Below are 18,353 nucleotides of genomic sequence, written 5' to 3'. Positions count from 1 at the left end.
AAACGCTGCTGGCTACATGAACTGAAACTTTCAACATTCATTATTTGCAAAGATCAACATTCTTTTTGATGATAATAAAAATTAGCAAGCAATACAAACAGGCAACAATCCTGTAATGCAGTGAAATTGGCTTACATTGTAAAATGTCAAAGAGTTATACAGTATTTTGTAATAGCAAAAGTAAAATTGCCAATGCTTAGTTGGCTTGCAAGTATTTGTCTGAAGGTGTCAGCTTGTCTTGCAGAAAATAAAAAAAATAAAAAGCTGAAAAGTTGCTGAAGTCTTGTTGATTAATTTTTTTCTCTCTCCTGTCATTCACAGATTCCCTTTGTATCCCCGAGGAGAGCGGTTTCATTTTGAATATGGTGTCTACTTGCTCAACAAGAACATTGCTCAGGTGAAACATCAACACACGTCCAGTGCAATGAATGCAAATCACACGATAAAACGTTGAAGACAACATTTTAGGGGGAGAAATGCATTTATTGTACTGAGGATGCAGTTTAGGATAAACGAAATCTACGTATACAGTTTATGTAATCATTTGATCGATTGACAGACAAAGGTGGGATTTCACAGTACCTTTCATCATGTATTCGTGTTAAAATCAAAGTTCAACAGTAAAAGAGTTAAGTACCAGTAATTCAAAGTTGTTGTTTTTTTTATCCTTATCTCAATTTACTTAAACCATATGTTGTTGTTTTTTACATGCATTTTACATTCTTTAAAATTATAATGTTGAATGATAGCTTTGTAGCTGTAAAGACCTGAAATTTACTATTGTACAAGCACTGGAGGAGCCAAGGGGGAGGCCGGGGTGGCACGTGCCCCCGCTCAAATGAAACTGGACCCCACAGCCGCCAAATGATTGACATATCACGTGGCACCGCATGTATCAGGCGCCTACTAATTGTTATGTCCCTCCTTCACAGTAGGTAGCGCTGTGTACCACAATATGTTGTAATCCACCTCAATAGAAGTCTGGAGAAGAAGAATCTCCAGAGTCCCAAAATTATAGTTAAGATATGCTTCTCTACTTTTCCCATCACCTCCCAAAAAAAACTAACAACTTTAGTGGAGAGTTGAACTCTTGACCAATCTGTTCCTGTTGATGTTCACGTAATGTCCATTAACAGTTCATACAAAACGTTTCACTTCTAAAGAACATTTAGACAGTTGTTGTGGCATTCTTTTGCTGTGTAAGGAGCTATATTTGAGCTGTTTTGGGTTAACATACTCCTGTTGTTTATACTTTACACAACAACAAATGGTATTAACAAAATATGTTATTGTTGTTCCACACAAGTTATCATGAGCTCCACATGTGGATCCACCTGTGTAACACATGATGCTCGACATCTGTTTTAGAATGACCCACGTTTGAATCTTGCATTGGTTTTATGGAGAGAGGTGAAAACGATCTGCTGAGTCTGTAAGTCCGTCTGTCTGGATCTCATTTGCTACAAGATTCCTTTGAACCATCATTTACGCGATTGTGTGTTCAGTTTTGCTTTATTAATGTTGTTGTTTATCAAATGAAAACATTTGACTCTTGATTTATCGCAACTAATTATTGTTGCTTAAGATTTAATTTTCAAGGCAGTAACATGTGTCTTTTATCAGTGGTTAAATTAAACTTTCAGCAAGAGTTAACATCTGATGGCACCCCATGGAAGATTCATGAAGTCGACTTGTCTGAGATCATACCATCATGGTGTATGCCTTTGATAACGAAAAAAAAAAAAAAGGATGACAGCTCGCCGCTATTCAAGTTTAAAGGTGGGAATTATGCTTTTAGAAGATGACTGGGCACCAGACTTTCAAGAGTAGATGAAGGCATACCACTGTATAGCAGGTGACACTTGCCAATAGTGTAAAGTTGGAGCCATTTTCCTGTGGCGTGTCAGAGCCGTAATGAAAAGTTCTAACTTGCATATTTCTTCTCGCTAGATCTTCTTGCTTGATTGTTAAAGGGTCCATAAGGCATGTACTGGAGGTTCACTTGTAACTTTAAATCAATCATGGAGTGGTACGTGGCCCAATGGTAACAAGTTAACTTTGGGTGCACATTTACAAATGACTGTATCTGACTCTGTACAATTTGAGGATGAGCAAATGGTCTTGGATTTTTTTTGTATTTATTTTCAACATCTTGTTATAGTTAGAGAAATGGAGTCTATACTGCATATAGGCTGTTAACTCAGAATTTATGAATAATATATGCTTTTTATTTTAAGGATTACTGACCGACTGTCAGAGGTGGCAAATCCAGGTCCAGAAAGATAAAAACCCTGCCACAGTTTGACTTTAGCCCCAGGTGCTAACTAGCAAGTTCCCTAGCTAGCTCCCCAGGCGCTTGTTTACCTGCTAGGGAGCTCGCTAGCTAGCACGAGGGGCTAAAGTCAAACTGTGGCAGGGTTTTTACTTTCTGGACCTGGATTTGCCATCTCTGCTGACTGTATACTTTGAAGCTACACTCAATTACCTTGCCAAGAGAAGCTCATCCATATTGTTCCCTAAAATTGTATTTGAATGGCTTACAAGCTAAACAGTGCATTCAATGCAATGCTTGAATGTTTAAAAATGATTTACCAGGTTTATTACTCAGCAATTTAACAGTGGCACATCTATAATCCATATAATCCAGTTGCATATGATTATGACAATCGATCATAGAAGTAGTAGACATGTGACAGTCAATGAATTAGTGCCCACTGCAAGGCAGAGAGATTAATTTTTGTGACACATCTCTCTGTTTCATTAGTTAGAAGTTCTCATTACTAGGGCTGATAATAATAGTTATTATTTTTCCACTGCGAATATTTAAATCATTTCCTCTAATATAAGCCAAGGAAAGGTATAGTGTTGAGAGTTCAAAGTAAGATTGTGTTGTACAAAAGAATGTGCCAAAAGCTTTAAAATCCAGTTGTTAGATTTCTGTCTGCAAATCTGAAGTAAAGAGGAAATTCAGCATCAAAATTAAATGGTTAACTTCAGTTGTGTGACTGTAGCCATTTCTAATTAGAGCTGTCAAAATTAATCAATTAAGTAATCAATTATTTAATTAATCGACAGCTATTTTAATAATCAAGTAATCGTCCAAATCCTCAGATTTCAGCATATCAACAGCAATTGTTCACTGATTTATGTAGTCCTTCATGAAAGAAAGAAGGTTATCTTCTGTGTTTAATCAAAATAAGACATTTGCAAACATCTGTTTTTACTTGAACAATGACCAAACCGGTAACATAGTACAACATCAATCCCCCCCCCTTTTTTTTTATCACTGTACAAATACGAAGTACGAAATAACCACCAATCACTGGTTGATAAACTGTAATCAAGGGGGAAAAAATTGTAATACACTTTAATGCAAAATTAAAATAAATCTGATTAGTCGATTAATCGATTCTAAAAATATTTGATAGTGACAGCACTATTTTTAATCATTGGTATCACTTTTTAATAAAGAAGTACTTTGCTCTTTTTCCTGGATACGAGATATTAACATCCTGCCATATTGCCAATTTGTGTTCATTTGTATTTAAAGATAGGTTAGGCTATAAGGACTATTTGGGCTGAAATCTTGCCACTTCAATCCTATTTTTAATCAAAACTGTAAAATCTGCTGTGTGTGTGTGGTACTATCAAATGCTGGATATATATATATATATATATATATAAAAAAAAAATTTAACAGAGCATGACTTTTTATGTATGTATTTATTCATTTACTGAGAATGCAATATCTTGCCACAATTTAGTATGGTGAACCAAGACCCTTTCTACATACCTACTTGTCAAGTTATGGCTGAATCCAGAAGAAAACTGAAACATCAACCTTATCCTTGTTGGCTTATGGTAACTTTCGGTATTCCCTGTTCCAATTAATAGTTGGCTATATTGTTGTGGAATAGCCATGTGGGGCTGCTTAGACGACAACGATGCGATACAAAATATCCTGGTTTTTGGGAGTATGGGCTGAGCTCAATCAGTTCTCGGTCACTAAACATGATATATCATATTTTGTGGGCCTCAGGTGCAGGAAACCAAGTATTGGGAACTAAAACACAGCAAATCTGTTGCTGGCTAACCGGGTCAGCACAGGGTTCATCTTTGTTTCTGTCTACTGGGGAAAGTCTTCCATGTTCTTTGGGTGATTTTACACCATGATATCCAGGCAGAATGCCATGCTGGTGGTCTGGTGCCTACATCAGAGCACCATCTGCAATTAAGAGTGGCAATTGTGGCTCTATAAAAATGGCTATTACTCATGGGGAAGCCTAATAAGATGTTAGTGAATGTGGAAACACGCAGAAATAGAGGTTATTGGCCCGAGATATTTCCCAGTGAGGTTACTTGGAAAGACGGTTGCCTTTACTTGAAAAGTGACTAAGAATAAAATTTATAACTTAAAATGTCTATAGTATAACCTGTTCCTCAATCCTGCACCCTGGTTTGATACCATGTAATTTAATCATCTTGTATCTGCTCTTTGACATAGTATGTTGTGAGTTTTCAAATGTAGAACTTTTCTGTGACTGTTGGTCAAATTTACTTTTCATGAGTACAAAAGAGTAACCCAATAGCTGAAGTGAATGAACTGCACAACAAAGCAGAGAATTTCCAGACCTTAGAATGAATGGTAAATGGTACTTCATTTATATAGTGTCAGGATGGGTGTGATTGGTTGAGGGATGCTGGACCCAAACGCGGGGAAGCAAGGCAGTGAGACAGGAATGAAGTGCAATATGAGGAACATAGGGAGAAAGGTGAGCAGACAATCATGACTGGACGGGATGTGACTGGACTGGTCGCCATGACTGGATAGGACGTGAGTGGACTGTTCGCCATGACTGGACAGGACGTGAGTAGACTGGTTGCCATGACTGGAACGAGCGTGACCTGATTTGCCTTGCCTTGGCTTGACTTGCTATGGAGTGACTTGACTTGGCTGGGGTTATGGCTTCTTGGCTGTGACGAGGAGGACTTGGTCAGCTGTGACGAGGACGACTTGGTTAGCTTAAGCTGTGACGAGGGCGACTTGGCTAGCTGTGGCGATGACGACTTGGCTAGCTATGGCGATAACTTGGCGGTGACGAAGGCTACTTGGCAGTGACTAAGGCTACTTGGCGGTGATGAAGACGACTTTGCTGTGACGAAGGCTTGACACATGAACTTCCACACACAACATAGGCAATGCACCCACACACTGGACAAACACAACAGACTAAATACACCAACACTAATGAGACACACCTGGGGAAGGGAAGACACACACACAGGTGGATGTGGTTAGACATAACGAGACAAGGGAAGAAATCAGGGGTCCATTTCATAAAGCATGTTTAACAAACACTGAGACTAACCCTGAACAGCGAGTTGACATGCCCTGAGATAGGAAACGCTGCGTTTTCGGTTCCAGGACAGCTGAATTGAGGTAGTTGAGTAATTGAGGTTGGTGAAGCAGAGTTGCTTCACCTGGCGTTGCCACTACACTAAAAAGTCCACATCTTTGGAGCCCCGATTTGTCGAGTCACCATGGCAACGGGGAAGCACACAGCTCGCCGCCGCCCTCTGCTTCCGCGTTTTTTGTTGGTTTTTTTACCTCTGTCAACTGAAAATCTTAATGCGATCATATGGCAAATTTGAACATGTCTTTAGAAAAAAAGTGCAACACCGCAGCGGCTCCCCATAGATGAAGGCGGCGTGCGAGAACGTTGCTGCTCGGGTGTCGGATCAATGCGTAAATTTAAATGTAGTCCTTTGCAATCACAATAATATTACAAGGGAAGCCTGTTGATTGGTAGCTCATTAATTCATTTCATTTGGGTGCAATCCTGTGGGGGAGAAGCGCACTTGACTTTAAATGAAACATAAAAACATTATTCAAATGGTTCTAAGACAAAAACGGAGCGCAACACACAATATATGCAGTGATGTGAGCGCATGACTACGGTTGGTAATGTTGCAAATGTAAGGACGGATTAAGTTGTGTATGTAGGGGATGGACTGTGATGTGAAACGGTACTGCTCAAAAGGATAACTGTCCGGAAATGACAGCATATCTATTCGCGGTCTGATAACAATTTCACAACAAATATTTAATTCCCTGCGCAATAGGCACCTTCATCAATAGGGTCTTTGTCAAAAGGACATGCCATGTTCGTGACAAAAGTGGACTTAACGCTCTAGACTATAGGCGTATTTATGCAAAAACTCGCCGCAGCGGACTTTATGAATGAGGAAATGTGTCTGGAAGGAGGCGGGGACAGAGAAAACCTCAAGGTTCGTTGTGGAAAACATGCTACCGACCAAGTTTGGTTCATGGAACATCTTACTACGGTAACTGACCGAGAGCTTAAATTACCTCTTTTTATGAAACAGGCTAGACTTACCTCTTTTTCTCTGGTTTCAATTACCTCCCTTTCTGAAACGCTGTTTCCCACATTTCAGGGTTTCTTAACCCAGAGTTCTCACTAAAAAACACCAACCACAGACAAAAACAATAAGAACACTCATAACAGTCAAAAACCCAACCCCCACAGAACCGCCACAGAACCACACTTTACATACGACTGCTTATTCACTTACTAATGAGCAGTGTTGACATCAGCTAGAAAGGGTCAAATGAAGAGCAAATTGAGCTTTTATCATGGACGTGGATTGAAAAGGAAGATCACATGCTTTTTGACATGATGTTAAAACAAAGAACAAAACATCCATTCACATTCTGAGATGAGATAAATTAGTATGCAAAACACATCAGACAAATATTTTTGTAGTTAGTGTTTCTGTGTTTAGCTAACTCATTTGCTCTATTGTAAATATTAACATATTTATGTTTTTTAAATGTTTTTTTTTTTAATGCTAGAGCATACAGAAGGCTTTGATGCAGCCTCTGAACTAAAGAGAATGCTTGAAGCAATGGTAGTTATTACAAAAAAGGCCAGCAGGTTGCAGCCGAGTATAAGAGATCGGCCAGGGCCAAGTAGCAAACAAGTTGTTCCCCCTACTCTTTTAAACAGATTTGTAAATAATGATGAAACTTAGCTATATTCTAATGCTAATTTCTACGAAACAGAAACAGATACAAATATACTTTTTTTTCCTGATGAAAGAAGAGACTCTAATCTTCCAGTTCCATGTTTTTATAGCAATAGAAAATCATTTTCTGTGGGCCTTGCAAAATCAGTCAAAATCCAGTAAAACAGCTGGGAGCAAAGGGGGTTGCTGGAGTGAATAGGTTAAGCGATTAGCCTGTGAATTAGAAATGGTGCATACTTAGTAGTTTTTATCAAAGGAAACAATAGGTGAATGTGTTAGATTCTTCAGCAAAACAGAATTATTGACTTGATCTCTGACAGATGTAGTGTTTGCAGTTATCCTTTGTAATCAGTTATATAACCTGTAAAGAAACTGTACAAAAAAGATTAGAATTTGTTCCCAGGACCTCTAGTAGTGTACGTATGTGGGAAACAACACAATAATGTGCTATTTGATCCCTAAAGCATTGCTCCTGGAAGAGAAATCTACCTTGGAATGTCTGAAGCATTTATCACCATTTTCACTACTTCTGAGAGGAAAAGGTGGGGCTTGACAGCCTTAGCAGGATTTTTCTAGACTATTGAACTATTCCAGGTTTCCCCTTCTGTGTCCAGCTGAGTCTTGTGTTTCATGACTCACTTTTCAGTACATTCCAAAGAATGATCACGTGGAAAAAGGGAATGTAAAAACTCTACAGTTTTGTTCACGATTCCTTTTATTTATTTTCCCCTCATCATAATCAATTCAACAATGCACTTTTTGTTTACCAGAACCCCAAATTAAGTCTCTCCAAACACCATGTATCAGATAAGGCCTGCAGTAATCCAATCTTTTCAGTGTTTATATGCATGTTACAGAAACAGATAAACATAACACATCATTTGTAAGACCTTGTTTCAGGCTTTGAGGAGCTGTGGGAAGAGAAACTTGGCCATCTCTTTGTTGGTCGGGAATAATTAAATCTGGCAAAATACAGACTGCCTGTGCACTGAGAAAATAGTCTGTATAGGAAAAAAATGATTTACTTAACCAGTGGTTTTCTGAAATTTCATCTTGAGTTATCTTTTTACCGAGGCACCATGTAGGGCTTTCCCAGTGTGGTTAGGCAGTTTTACATCTTTGGCATGATGTTTATTTAGCCACCCAGCACAACTACAGTAGTTATGTCTCTGACAAAAGTTTTCTGATGTGCCTGACTTAGGGCTGTGCAATTAATCAAAATTCAATTAGAATTTAAATGATTACACTCCACATTTACAAAATCAGCATAATCGTTAAAAAAAAGATTATTAATACTAATTTTGAGTTGAGTTGTTTAAATTTATGCATTTGAACCTTTTTATTTTATTTTAAAATAACAAATGTAATCAATTTTGTTTCATCCAAAAGGAAATTGCATAATTATGTGTTTCAAAGAATTGTGTGAATGCTGTTTTCCTATACTTAAAACTTATTATCATTATTATTTCGCCCATTTTTTGGCATCTTCTTACTTCCAACATAATTCATCCATTTCGTGTCATTCCAATTTTAACATATTCCAATGTTCATGCCATTCTAGGTTCCATTTTTTGTATTCCAAATATCCTGATTTTGTACCCTTAATTTCCCCCATTTATTTCTAATGGCAGATTAATCATTTCACATTTATATAATTTCAAAGTGACATTCAAAACATTCAATGGTTTCATTTTACTTTAGGGATGATTATTAGTCCATTCCGTACTGTTTTTTTCTGCTATAATTTCTTCATTTATTCACCAATTGAAACAGTTCTAACTTTCAACTGTTCAGCTCTTTCCAGGTTATTCTGCAGCATTCCATGCCATTCAATATCATTCCAAATCATTCCACAGTTTTCATTCATCCTCACAGCCTTCACACGCAATATCTACAGAAAATGAATAGTTGTATTTGTCTTAATATTTTTTATGTTTAAACATTTTCTTGTTTTGTACCAAAAAAATAAATGATCGTCCTAATCGTGATTTCAGATATTACCAATATAATTGTGAGGAATATTTTCTTAATAATCAAACAGCCCAAGCCTGACCTATTGAATGAAGGTGAAGCAGTCATCTATATAGTCATTTCGATCCCATTTACCACATGACAGAAGATCCATTTCATAAGTCACTGATTTTTGGTTCAAGCTGTGGCTGTTTTATATCGTATGTATTGAAGCCACCAGTGAACTGTAATAAGAGAGTTCCAAAGATTTATTGAAATTCCACTTCAATCCTTGTAATTGTATTTCCACACTTTGTGGTTAACTGGTTGGCATGGCCATCACCATAAAAAGGGGCAATTTACACTAAGTACAAGGGGTGTAGTTGTGTGATTGTTGTTGTTGTTTTTTTGTGTCAGTTCTTGGCTGATTATAAAGAGCTGCTAATTATCTTGTTGGCTGACTGATGTAGAAAACAACAACATTTAGCAAAATTAATTCTATATTTCTGTTATAACATCATTGCCTTGAATGTAGTTTGCAAATATAATCACAATCATCTTTAAAATAAGTTTTTTTTTCCCATTTTGATCAGTCTGTGGCTTTCATAAATTGCTTTTAAAAAAACAGTCACTTTGCTTGCTTAATAGAGTTTTTGCAGTGTTCTGAAAACATTGAGGGTTCTTACATTACGCATACGTGTTTAACGCTGCTGCTGGGAATAAAGTAGAAAATCTCATCGTTGTTTCCAATGCAAACAAATTAAGAGACCTGTGACAAACCGAGACGGAGAACTTTATGATCTTGGATCACCAAGTCTAATCACAGATTACAGGAACCTTTCCTTATCTGATTGCAAGCAAATAATGCAGTTAATAGTCCACATGGGAATTTGGCCATACTTTTCTCCAAAAGTATTGGAACACTAAGGCTGGTGTAGTTTCAGTTAACATTGTTTGTTTAAAAAAAAAAAAAAAAAAAAAAACACTTTCATTTTTTATTTTGTCAAATACGAATAGGTCGTAGAGGGACCAGACCATATTTCAGACTACAAAGACAGTCATAGGCTAACCTGCACTTGCACGACATGTGCATTGTTGCCTTTACTCGCATGTACCACTCGTGTGTGCATCAAAATTAAAGCATCGGCTATTTTATTTTGACTTCATAATGGCTGTGTGAGGGCCGGTCAGAAAATGTGGTTTGGTAGGTATTCTTTTGGAAGTAACTGATGTTTACAGGACAGTATTGTGTCGGATGTAAAACTATCTTGTGACAAACTGAGAACACAATTGACTCACATGTTGAACACACACATTCACAAACGGATAGATACTTCTTACACACTGTAAATAGTAGGGATGGGCGAGTACGGGTCGATACCAGGCCACATTTCATGGTATCGGTACTCGCGACGGATATCGTTACTGGTATCGGCCCCCGCTCTTGTGGCCTTTTTTTTTTTTTGTGGTCAGCAACTGTTCCGTCTCCTTCGTTTCCTGTGTGTCTCCTTTTGAGGTAACACTTGTTCATACCGTTACTTCCGGCAGCGCCATTTCTGTGTGCGTTACTGAGAATAAGTAAGTACTCTTGTTTTGCGTAATAGCACCGATATCTTTGGTTCATATGTTTGTAGCTCACGTAACTTCGCAGTGTTCTTTATTGCCTTAACGTTGTCGAGCTGCGGTGCTAAAAATAGAACGGTGCCGTTTACAGGCATCACAGATGCTAATTATAGCTCTTATACACACTACATTTATATTTGTAATGTGTTTTTTTGTTTCCCTTTGGGTTTTATGTACACTAATTCCTATACAGAGCAGCCTTCCAAATTGAAAGCATGGATTTCAAAACAAGATCTAATTAAACATCACTCACTAAACAGCTTGAGGAATTCTTAACATGGTAGATATTACTAAATTACTTGAAGCACTATTGTATTGAATTGAATTCTTTGCACTTCACTCTATTCTAAGTTGTATAACCACATATTTTGATTTGGACTTTTTTTTCTGGCCACTGGATTATTTGTTTCATCTTATTTATGGATTTAAAAATATATATTTTATTGTGTGCTCTATGCAAAATGACTTTTATGAGCAAATTGAAAAAGTAGAATTGCCAATAATTTCATGCAATTTTAAGGAAATTTGCTAAAGTTGGGATATAGATGTAATTTTTTTAAATATGATCTGTCATTGGGTTTTTGGGGGGGGAAATTTTATGTATCATAAGTACTAATGGTATCGGCACTAGGCATCTGTACCGGTGAGTACTAAAGATTTGAGTATCGGTATCGGTCTAAAGAAAAAGTGGTATCAAACATCCCTAATCAATAGCCATATATTTTTATATACATACAATTCTTTGCTAATGCAGTAAATGTCAATCATGAACCTCCAAAATATAGTGGAAACAAAAATAGTACGTCCATTCACAAGGAGTTTAGAGCAAAATGGTTAGCGGCATGAAGACAGGATAGGCACCTGCCCACAAACCATATATACATCCTCCCTATATGCTACACTGTTTTCATAGGGGCCTTATGGAAATACTGCACATGCATAAAAATAGTTGGTCCTTATAAGTATACCACAATGTTGCTTTTCCAGAGGAAAAACATTAATATAACTGGAATGGACAGTTGACTTTTTTTTTTTATTCAATTTATGAGAAAACAAAACACTATCACCTAAATATTGGTATTTAAATGCAATCTTAAAATTAATGAGAGTTTCTCTCTGTTTTGATCTCTTGTTTCAATGACAGTGTTGTATTGAGCAGAGTAATGCTTCCCAGAGGAGTTGTACCATAGCAGAGGTCTACAAAGAAGTTGCTTAGCGTCCCATAGCTGATGTCATGTTGTTGTTGTTCTTTAGACCGCAAACTAATTGAATCAGCATGGTAATCCACTCAAGACACTATTAGTTAGCAATTTTAATATTTGATTCTACACAATCATCACAATTCCTAATAATCAATTTTGATGCCCATCTCCATTTGCCAGCATTGTCAATAAGTATGCAGGCAATGTTATTGCTTTATTTTCTTCCAGATGCCAACATCAATGACAAAGCATTGCATTGATCCTTCATTTCCCTGCAGTGTTTGAACAGCGATGGACTTTTTTTAGCGCAAAGTTCTTTGACATGAATACTACAAAGCACTTACTTTGCATATTTTCAAAGCCGTGCCTGATTGAGACAGGGTTTATAGGGCTGCCATGGAGGATTGATGATGGTGTGGTATGCCAATTTTGCAAACAGGAAGTTGCCCTCAGTTGTGTGACTTCACATAGGCCATGTTGGTTTCGGGTTACTTGACTGCAGTAGCTCAGCATCAGCGTCTCTCTTTGGTGAGAGTCATAAACCTGAGGTCAAAATCATCTTGAATGATTAAGACTTTTCAAATAGGTTACGTTTGGGGGGGAAACAACAAACAAACAATCACAACATGAACAGAACTCATTAGGACTGCAGCCTTGACGGTAGTGACTGATGTCATTGGAGATCTCTCTAACTGAATTTGCTATTGATCTCACACAAGCTTTCCCATAATTATGGAAATCTGCTGCCTAAATTTGGCAGCAATATGATACTTTGTCAAGTGTAACGACAAGATATGCGACTGAACAATCTGGTTTGAATTTGTCTCAGACAGGCTCAGTGAATACACCACACCTGTGTTACATTACCAGAAAGACGGGGAGAACAACGGGTGTTAAAGGACAGAGTGCACCACTGCACCACTATTAAATGAAGTCTAACAGTTTTGAGTAAGGAAGGAATATTTAAAAATTGCTTGATTAAATGCTTGTTGAAAATTTCAAAAGGAGGCCGGATGTACAATGACTATTACATTCCACATGTTGAAGAAGGTTTAAAACATGCATGCATGGATGGAGGCAAAAAAAAAAAAAAAGTGTTTTTGTAAACGTATCACCACCAAATTAAATAATTTGGAAACACATTTACATAATTACGGCAGAGGATTAGGGCCAGTGAAAAGAGAGGGGGAAAAAAGTTTGGCAGAATTCCCACTTTATTCTTAGAATTTGAATAAAGTGAGAATTCTTACTTTAAAGTTAAAATTCTGAGAATAAAGTGGAAATTCTCACTTTAAAGTGAGAATGGTCACAATTCTCACTTCAAAGAATTCTGAGAACAAAGTCAGAATTTTGACATTAAAGTGAGAATTAAGTGAGAATTCTCACTTGAAACTCAAAATTCTGACATTAAAGTGAGAATTCTGAAAATAAAGCGAGAATTCTCACATTAGTCAGAATTCTGAGAATTAAGTGAAAATTCTCACTTAATTCTGAGAATTAAGTGAAAATTCTCACTTCAAAGTGAGAATTCTGACTCAAAGTGAGAATTCTCACATTAGTCAGAATTCTGTGATTAAAGTGAGCATAAAGTCAGAATCCTTCCAACCTTTTTTATTTTTTTTATTTTAAATAAATCTTCACTGGCCCCAATCCTCTTCCGTACATAATCGCCTCAGTAGTGCACTACCCACTCAATTTTTGTCTTCATTTTTGTTGCCTTTAGTGAAGCTTTGCCAACGGAGGATTCAAGCTCTGCTTCCATCAATTCATCTGTCAAATCTCCTAACAAAATGAACGAGCTGCGTTGTCTCACAAGGACTTCGCCCGTTCAGCCGCTCGCTTTTTGCGTAATTGAAACTCGGCTCAGTGAACACATCCCTTGATAGCAGCTGCCTAGCGTCCAACTTGGAACACATCATCGAACTTTCAAAGATTTCTTTTTTTCAGACAATTGTTGTTTTTGTTTTTGTTTGTTGACCATGGCCCAATATGTGAGTTTAGTATGAAACCTTAAGTTCAAAAAATATAAACTCATTATGTAATGCTTAGATATTTATATAATTTGATAGACATATGATATTTTTCTTATCCTCTACAAAACTTTGAATGCAAGCATTGAAAAACAAAAAGGAAGGAGAAAATTATCAAGGATTTATTTATGTAGTTCTCTTTTCCCCCGAAGATCCTCTCTCTCATTCCCAGCTGTGCCTTTTTGTAACATTTGTTACATTGATTGTATGCATCGTATCGTATTGTCATTTAGGTATTATATTTGACATTATTTTTCCCCGTTCAGAACAATTTCGTTGATTAACCAACACACATAATGTTTACCATAAAATCAAAGAAGCACATAAAAACAATGTTCACCCGTTTCTAGATCAGTCTTAGAGGTGATATTTAAAAATAAATTCATCTGAGGAATTTTTTTAACAGGTGGTTGGTCAAAATTCCACGACATTGTTTTCCATGTCTACTTGTGAACCTGTCAAATTCATCCCAACTACACTATATGCAATTACCCGAACTTGTTAGTATGTTAAGGACAGTATTGGATATTATTACAGTACTTGTGAGTTCTAGCTTTGTAATTTCTCTTTTTATCAAAATCATTATCAATGAGTCAAACTGTTTGCATTATGTATAAACATTTTAAATATACAATGTACAAATAGGCAACTTTTTTTTCTTTTTAAAAATGTTATGAAAATACTTGAGTTTTGCTTCGTAATCAGAGAAAGATTACAGAGCAGATAAACAATGTTTGCACCCTGAGTGGTTTATATCACTGATGGAGTTGACCCAGTTGACTAATTAGCAGTTTAGTGTCGAATGAAAATATGCTGATCCAAACATCCTGAGTTTGTGTATGTTTTGGCGAACTATATACCAAAATGTGTGTGATTAAAACAAAAGCATGACTATACAAGTAACTGTAGAAAAACTTTTCACCAGCTTGCCGAAATGAGACCGTTGGCACCGGTAGTCTCGTCTGGGAAGAAAACAACTCAACATGTAAATTCTTGCCTTGTGATTATAGATGCTGGAGTTTAATCATGAACAAAACGTGCCCTGAGTGTAAGTACTTTCAAGTGCCAAGCAAACAACTTCTTTTGAAAATTTTAAACATTGAAAGGCCAATATTGATCACTTTAAAGCATGGTACTTTTTAAATTAGAGTGAAAAATGAATAATGAACAAGGTATTCTGAATACATGAACAACTATTGCTTAACTCATTCACTCCCAGCCATTTTCACTGAAGCAACCCCCTTCGCTCCCGGCTGTTTTACTGGCTTTTGACTGATTTTGCAAGGCCCACAGAATATTGTGTTCTATTGCTAAAAAAAACATGGAACCTACCAAAAGAAAGATTAGAGTCTCTTCTTTCATCAGGAAAAAAAAGATTTGTATCTGTTTCCGTTTTGCAGAAATTAGCATTATAATATAGCTAAGTTTCATCATTATTCACAAATCTAAACCCATAGTTAAGTTGTACGCGATCTATGTTGTTTCGACTTTAAGGCGCCTGTGCGTAGTCCGTAACACCTTCTTTTTCGTTAATTTCCCACAATAATTATGACATTTTAAAGTTGTTGTTACCTCCAGCAACGGACGTTATCGAGCAGGCCGGCTCACTATCAGGCGAGTCATATTCCTGTGTTTAAGTTTGAATGAGCTCTGCTCTGCCATCCGTCAGCAATGAATGTCCGTGCGGAAAAACAAAATATTGGTTACGAAATAATTACGTTGTTTTTTTTAAATTACTGTACAAAATATTTTTATGTAAATATCGACTTTAACTGTGAAATCCGACTTAAGTCGAAATTCGGGTTACATCGCCAGCATAAGAACGTAACTCGGAGGTAACTCGAGAACTCCCTGTATTAGAGAATATGTTGTTATGTTAAAACTGTCATTTTGCCTGTGTATTAACTCATTTACTCCCAGCCATTGTCACTGAAGCAACCCATTTCGCTCCCGGCTGGGTTTACTGGATTTTGACTGATTTTGCAGGGCCCACAGAATATTGTGTTCTATTGCTATAAAAACATGGAACCTACCAAAAGAAAGATTAGAGTCTCTTCTTTCATATATTTGTATCTGATTACGCTTTGCAGTAATTAGTATTAAAATATAGCTAAGTTTCATCATTATTCATATGTTGAAAACACTGCCAAAAAAAGCTTGTTGCAACATGGCCCTGGTTGATCTTTTATACTCTGCTGCCACCTACTGGCCGTTTTTTAACTACCATTGCTTTAAGCGACCTCTTCAGGTCAGTGGCTGCATCAAAGTATAGAAAAATATATAAAACGTCTTTGGGACCCTGGCAGTATTTAAAATAGAACGTGTTTATACGTTTTTGGGAGCAAGTAAGTTAATAATATAGATCAAGTCAAAATAACTTCACCATTAGTTTAGATTCAACAAGTTACAGATGTTAGTATACAGTACACATGCGCATTCCTTAGGTTGTACACACTGGTATGCAATCTGTTAACAGCACTGAAATATTACAGCCGATAGTCTCCACTCGCTCATATCACGTCTGTATGAAGAGTAGTGTCTGGGTAAAGTTCATGGTCCTTGACCAGAAGGGTGGTTGCTGAAGGAACACCTGGCTTTGCTACAAGCTGTTGGATCTAATGCGCTCTTGATTGTCCTCCCTGGGGTTTGTAAAATCTATGCACTATTAAATCCCCCTTTGGGCAAAGGCATACTGGTCACACACTTTTGGATATTTCAACTTAATGTAGGTCATTCACGCAAAGTGTACTCCAAAATTTGATTTGGTGCCTTATGTTTTAACCTCTTTGCATGTGAAATACAATATGAAATGTTCACCCAAGAATTGCCCTTTGGTCCATCTTGAGTGAAAAGATGCAAGAGTATGCGTTGTTACTGGGCCCCTTCTGCTTCTCCACATCATCAGCAATTAACCTCAAATTTCCTTTCAGCCCTCCCACATTCACATTGGGGCTGATTGATAGTGACACACTCAGGGAAACGGTAATACGTGGCAGAAGCCAGGCTGTTATTGTTTAGGATACAGAACTCATAGGCAGATTGGGTGGATGCCATGTACTGTAAAGTCATTGCTTACTATCGGCTCTGTTCAACTGAGAAGTGTTTATATCTGGTGAGCAGATTGGTAGGAATGGGCTATATGCTCTGTGTTACTTGTCTTTGTAATCAGGATGAGTCAAATATGGTAAACCCGTTGTTCATTCAAACCCTCACGGTCATAGCAACTGATTGCCTACCACACATGTTGGAATCTCCAAAGCCCTGAGAAAGATCCGTTGAATAACCAAACAGGGAAGGTGTTGAGACACAAAGATGTGATCAACCATGAGGAGACCTGGACGGATCTGTTTCACTATGTCATCATGTGAAAAGAGCCAGTGGGAGCCCCAACTCCACCCTCTCTCCAACTACAACCTCTCACCTTACAGCTTCGCTCAATGGGACATGGGAATTTCTCACCACGATCTGGTTAGCTCCATTACAAAGAATCCTGTGGGCAGTTTGAAAGTAGTAACGGACATGTATGAAAAGGACTCCGCTAGCATTTTTTTTAGCAAAATGAATGAAAGGGAAACTAGAAATGACTTGTGGGCTCAAGTGGAATTATCCTGAGCATTTTGTGGGATATGCTCCGCTCTACACTTTAACGCATAGATTTTTCTGATTTTGGTAATACCATCTCAGAGGACATGCTACACATTCTGTGCTCAATTTTTTGATGAACATGACGAGCGTCCTGTTTTCAAATGACTGATTCTATTAAATGTTTAAAACTTGGGATAGTGTTGAACATTTGCCCAATGGTGGCCGGGTGACACTGCTGACACCTAACTGTCTAATTAATAATAATAATCTAAACTAGACTAAGTGCAGTTTCTGAGAAATTGTGGCAGCCGTGGCTTAGGGTGTAGAGACGGTCGTTCAGTAACCAGAAAATCGGCTGTTCGATCCCCGCTCTCCCCAAGTCATGTGTCGTCGTGTCCTTGGGCAAGGCACTTCACACACACCAGTGCTACTCACACTGGTGTATGGAAGGTGCAAATTTTTGGTGGTGGTCAAAGGGGCCGTAGGCGCACACTGGCAGCCTCGCTTCCGTCAGCCTGGCAATTTCTCTCAGCACTGATCTAAGTGAATTGTTGTAGCTCATGGCTGTCTGGCGTATTCATATTTAAACGTTTTGTGCAAAGCAATGCTGAATGGGCACACATGTTTAATTATTTCAGTGAAATTATAATGCATTTCCAGATATGATGGTTTGTTTACATGTATATCACTTAACATACTTAGCATAACAGTCATGGATATATTTGCAACGTACAGTCGGAGATGGGATTCGAACCCACAAACTCCTGGTTGCTGGACAATGCACTTTACCAACTGCTACACTGAGCAGTGTCAGACAGGTGGTAATGATGAGAAGTTTTATGTATGGAAGTGGGCGTGGAAAGTGGGACTTCAATGTCTGTCCCATTGAAAATGAATGGGGAAAAGTTGATATTTA

The 18,353-nt window shown here is 37.6% G+C and overlaps 1 protein-coding gene across 2 annotated transcripts in view; it reads left to right on the top strand.

Annotated features, from left to right (window-relative positions):
- uvrag (UV radiation resistance associated gene) overlaps positions 1 to 18,353 on the top strand; it is a 91,534-nt gene that overhangs the window by 51,400 nt on the left and 21,781 nt on the right. For both annotated transcript variants that reach the window (XM_086057866.1, XM_086057865.1), the window contains exon 13: positions 322 to 397. In XM_086057866.1, the coding sequence (XP_085913992.1) occupies positions 322 to 397 (76 nt within the window). The remainder of the gene's footprint in view (positions 1 to 321; positions 398 to 18,353) is intronic.

The sequence above is a fragment of the Leptonotus elevatus genome, chromosome 16, assembly GCF_054856555.1.
Source record: "Leptonotus elevatus isolate MCC_2025b chromosome 16, RoL_Lele_1.0, whole genome shotgun sequence".
In the NCBI taxonomy this organism is placed as follows: Eukaryota; Metazoa; Chordata; class Actinopteri; order Syngnathiformes; family Syngnathidae; genus Leptonotus; species Leptonotus elevatus.
This window is presented reverse-complemented; position numbering and strand designations above follow the sequence as displayed.